The sequence below is a fragment of the Toxoplasma gondii genome, chromosome IX (assembly GCF_000006565.2).
Source record: "Toxoplasma gondii ME49 chromosome IX, whole genome shotgun sequence".
NCBI classification, from domain to species: Eukaryota; Apicomplexa; class Conoidasida; order Eucoccidiorida; family Sarcocystidae; genus Toxoplasma; species Toxoplasma gondii.
The window spans coordinates 4,001,457-4,006,829 of NC_031477.1; the positions used below are offsets into that span (position 1 = coordinate 4,001,457).

At 49.6% G+C, this 5,373-nt stretch overlaps 1 protein-coding gene across 1 annotated transcript; it reads right to left on the reverse strand.

The window, feature by feature from the left end:
• Positions 1–1,691: 1,691 nt before the first annotated feature.
• On the reverse strand, positions 1,692–3,596 carry TGME49_290970 (8-amino-7-oxononanoate synthase; the record flags this gene model as incomplete). The annotated part of the gene is made up of 2 exons (XM_002368440.1): positions 1,692–2,774; positions 2,946–3,596. 2 exons carry the CDS (start codon positions 3,594–3,596, stop codon positions 1,692–1,694), a joined length of 1,734 nt encoding a protein of 577 aa, XP_002368481.1.
• Positions 3,597–5,373: the final 1,777 nt, after the last annotated feature.

A 5,373-nucleotide genomic window follows, 5' to 3' on the forward strand; every position in this document is an offset into this window, starting at 1 on the left:
ATTACGTTCTGTTTTTGAAATGAAACGCGCATCTTCGTCTTTTAGCTCTTCGAACGCCCCTGACTGTTTCCCTCACGCATGCAAATGCTTTCCTCACTGGAATCGGCGCAGAGTCAATTCTCGTCATAGACATCTACAAGACAGAGCACCTATGACTCTAAAACTGCTTCTGTTTCTTGTTCTGCGCGTGTTGCATCATCTCGACACATCTGTATTAGACTCTACACGTAGCTGGACAGTAGGCTTGTAGTTTTCTGATGCATCGTGTTCATCTTTGGACCTGGAATTTAAGGAGTGCTACGAATCTATAATGACTTTTCTAGAAAGATGCTAGCGGTGAAACGTCTGTCAGATTCTCTTTCCCTCCTCTCGGTCCACCGCGTTGGTTTCCTTCGGTCTATCGCTCTACGATGGAGTAGCTCCTGAGCTCCGCTTGATCGCAACTTTCTGTGCAGTACATAGTTTTGATAATTCTTTGTAACAGTCAATGCTACTGTTTTTTGAAATCAAAAGAAGAGTGTCTCTAGAGGCTCGACGCACGCAAATAAGCTCAGCTTTCCGGGAGGAATGGTGCTGGAAAAGACTATCATCTGAAGAGAGTCCGCGCTTTACACAGTGGACTCATAAGTTGGCTGTTGTTTGCTCCCCAGCTTCTTTTTTTAAGCTGCCTAGACACACACAGTGCACCTCGTTTTGCCGGTGTTGCTGGGGCTCCTCAAGAGACAGAGTGTCGTTGCGCGTGGTTCGCCTGGAATTTTTGGAAAACCCACTCGCAAACACCGATGTTCTTTAAAAAACCGACGCTTTACAATAACACACTCTGTCCAAACACAGGAACTTTTATCTGGTTGCGAGAGCCGGATCCTTGCAATCGAGATGGACTTCCTGTACCGGCAGTTTTTACTGCTGCGTGCAGAGATCTGGTGCACGAATGCGTTCGATAAGGATAGTTTTAGGGACGCTGTACATCGGTTCTTTCTGGCTTCATGCATCCAGATCTTCGCATACATGGTATCTTTTCCCAGGACACGGCCACATATTGGTGCCCGGCGAGACAAGCGACCACATGCATCCACACGGAGTTACATCAATTTACACATGTAAAAAAACATGTGCTGGAATGCAATTATGCCGACAAATCCACACACAATATGTTAATACATCCATCTCCATTTCAGTGGTTTCATGTGCATAGAAATACTTATCTACAGACACCTAGTCCCACTGTGAAATGAACGAGTGGGGTTCGTTTTTCCGCAACCTGTACGGCTTCTGACTCTTTACAACGGCCGTTTCGGGTTCTTGTCACGGACGGAACAGGTGAAACCCAACAGTGACAACTGAAATGTGGACCCCATTATCGGAAGATTGCCGTGGGCGGAGGAGATGCGACAACGGCAAATTCGCTAGCGCTGTCTTTTTTAATTCTTACACTCCCCACTATGGCAGATAGCCTGTGTCGCTCTATCTACTCTGTGTCAGCTTTTGGAACATAAGTTACCTGAACCCAACGCGCAGAAATCCTTCCCGGTATTTTTGGTTATTCTTCAGACCGCGAAACAAGGGGGACCCTCATGTCGGTCCTTCTGCCATATATATTTGGTATATTTATGCATTGCCCTTTTCGTTTTCGTGCCTCTGTAGACGCTTCACAGCCAGGCGATTCTTCGTGCCGTCGTCCTTCAAAGTTCCTACAGCGTTATAGGTCCGTCTTCCACTTCAGTTGTCAGGGGCACGTCAACGGTCGTTTTCACAAGATCTCTGACAAATTTATCCATAATTTCTTTGGTGTATGCTGCGGTAGCAGTTATACGGATTCGTGGGCGCATCAATGGACACGCGGGATACATGGCCGCACCCACGACCCACCCTTTCGAAAACAGAGCCCGGGTTACGCAACAAAGTCGATAGGGGTCGTTCGGGAACACCACAGGGATGACCGTGGTACACTCAATTCCCTCGACTTCGTATTTCTTGTCCGCAGGGTAATCAGGGGGCCAGTTTCCATTGCCCGTTTTCAAAGCGCGTCGCAGATAAATCGCGTTCTCTTGTGCCTTGGCGATTCTCCAACGGTGTTCACCCTGCATAAGCTCGAAAGCCTTTTTCGCGCCTCCAGCTGAGTAGGCAGTTAACGGGGCGGAAAAGACGCTTCCCAAAGCGTGGTACTCGAGGAATTCAATAAGATCCTTTCCACAGGTTATGAAGCCGCCGACCCCTCCAATGGACTTGCTGAACGTACCCACAATAATGTCCGCTGCCCCTGGCATATTGAAATGCTCCTCCAAGCCTCGGCCACTCTTCCCTAGAACCCCGAGGCCATGCGCTTCATCGACAATGATTTGGCACTTGTATTGATCGGCGAGACGACGAACCGTGGGCAAGTCTGCGATATCTCCGTCCATCGAGTACACGGACTCAATAACTATCCAGCAGTCTATGTATTTCCGTCGCATGCTGCCGAGAATCTGAGTGAGGTGTTGCCAGTTGTTGTGGCGGAAAAGCACCTCTTTTGCTCCAGACAACTTCATTCCTACCCGCAAACTCGTGTGTAGCCGATTATCACCAATGATCAGGTCTCCCTTCTTCGCCACTGCACAAATGCTACTCATTGCCGCCAAGAAGCCGGTTGCGCAGAGTAGCGCATCCTCGCGGCCAAAAAAACGTCCGATTATTTGCTCGAGTTCTCGAATAACTGTGGGATTCCCCCCTAGCATCCGCGCTCCGTGGTTTCCCGTCGACCACATTCGCCCAGCAGCCAGTGCCGCCTCCTGGACCTGTTCACAAACCTCAGAATACACAACTGCAATCATGTCGAGAAACGGTAACGTCGTTAATGAAATCCACAGAAACCAATGTTCCGCTCCCCTATACACTGCGACATTTTGCACGCAATGTGCATCCATACAGAGAAGCAGTGTAATTTCCATAATGAAGGACACACTTACGAGAGGCTCTCGCATGAAGTCGAGGTAGCTGTAAGAGCTCATGTGGTAGGCCCTCTTCCCCTCGCAGGTGATATACTGGCTTTTGACGTCGCTGATTCGAAAGGCAAAATACCAGAGGTTGTTCGTTTGCATGTAGCGTTTGATATCCAGGTAGGACTGCACTTCCTTTTCTCCTTTGCGATTCTCGAGACGCAACAGGACTTTGTTGACCTGGTACAGCAGCTGCCTCCGGCTCTCCGCAGTATATCGCAGTTTCAACGTATGCCAACAAAACCAACAGCGAAGGTGTAGCTTCGTGCACCACTGCGCAAGAAGTACCTTCAGAGTTCCTTCATGTGCCGCTGTCACAATCTTTGCAAAAACTTGGCTTTTCCCTGACGCTTGTTTCGCTGCCGTTATCAGCGCCCCTTCCACGTCTTTCACGGCTACATGATTGGACAACCGAGGCACAGGAAGGAGCTCCATGACAATCCAGCTCCACCTGAGCGAACCGGAGCTGACATCGTCGGTAAAAAAAGCCAAGAGAACACCAAGAAGAGATGCGGAGAAGAAGGCACAGTAAAAGAAGTCGAGATTCGTCGTCCATTCGACATTTCGATTTCCTATGAACCCCATGGGGTCACTGTCCAAGACAAAGACGCTTCCGAACATTGCGGCGTTCTGACAGATGTGAAACCTAATCTGTATCATACGCCTTCTCGAGCATATAATCTCTAGCTACTCACCACGTGTTAAGGAACGAAGTGCAACCAAAACTCCACAAGATTCGGAAAAACAGCTGATAAAGAGTGAAAGGCAACGGCTGACGGGCGCTTCACCGACACTACGGGCCGACGCCGATCTGCCGTTCGACAACCGGGTCGCTAACGGATTAACCCCCTTGTTTAAAATTCGTTGGTTCGTCACTGCCCCCAGCCACAGAGGTTTCTTCTTATTGTTCTTCTTAAAAGTTCCCAAGTCCATACATGAACAATGGAGAGGACCGATAAATTGTGCCGCGGGCTCACATGCCGCCCTCGGCTGGAATGACGGGCACATAAGAGTTCTGGTAAAACGTTGGTGGTGCGCCTTCAGAAAAAGTGTTTAAAACAGGCATCTACGGTGACGCCACCTCGTTTCTAAGCAAGTTCTGGACAGAACTCGCAGCGTTCTGTATGGAAAAGCTTTGTTCCGGCGCGGCAGAGACCGACACGCAAACGCCCACTCACTTGGAACAGGCCCACTTTCATCGAGTCTTTCGCACATCGCTCCGGCTGCCGACATCCATCCTCTGTAAACAACTGCAATTGTTTCCCGCGACCCAAAGAAGTAATTCGGTTTTGAATCGGGAGGACAGCAGAAGCCACTTTCTTCAAGCAGCGGCCACGGTAGGCATTCCCCTTGCAAAGTGCCTTTCACACAGACACCATCAATACAATGAAATCGTCTCCACACGCATTTTGCGTAGGGCTAGATTTCAAGAAATGGGGTTCCTCAAATGATTACGCAGAAGGCTTTTCGAAACCACGGGCGTTTTGTACTAGGCCCGCGCTTACCTCACCTTGAGAGAGATGTTGAAACTACGTACCCGAGCGCCAAACCAGTGGTTTTGTGGTTCCTCACGTAGAAGCACACGACATACGACTACACCGTCGAAGCGCGCTGGCCACAATCGTGTGGCAGAATCGCGCTGTCCCCGCCTAGACACTCGCAGTCTAACCGTGAGCGGGTGAGTTTCTCACTGGCCAGGCAGCAACCCTATAGTGACTGGAGTGTGTCGAAGCCAAGCCACGCTTTGGCTGACGACCGTTGTTTCTTTTGCCGTGTTCTCGCGTGCGGTACAGCTCAGAGTTCCTTTACGATGGCACAAATGACGAGTTGAAACCATTGGACTACTGGTCACTACAAGAGAGCACGTATTCTGTCGGTAAAAATCACTTTCTACTTGGGCCTGGAATTGTTTCTGTCAAGACTGTGCTCGGGCTGTACGTACATCCGGTCAATTGCACGTTGCTATTTGTCACGTCCGCGCATTTGCGGACACACGCGTTCTTTCCGTCAAAGAACTGGAATGCCATCGCGTGATGTTTTCATGTGAGTGCTAATGTCGATGCTGTCCAGGTAGAAAGCTGTGAAGTCGAGGTGCATGTGCAAGTGGAAAACCCATGTAGGGAATGTTCTGTCGGCTTGGTTCCTTGTTTCACACGGCATGTGTTTTTCAAAAGCAATCGCACCGACGATGCTTTGTGAAGGCAGAGACTCCCGGCAGCTTGGGGCTATCTAAGGTGTGGTAGACTTTCGGTGGGGCAACACGCAGAGCGCCTGTGATTTCGTCGAAGAAATGAAGCGTCTGACGCGTGTGTGTAAGTTTTGGCACTCTGTGGCGGCGAAAACTTCACCGGCGCCTTACTATGCATGTATACAAGTACTATTTTTACGCAACGAAACA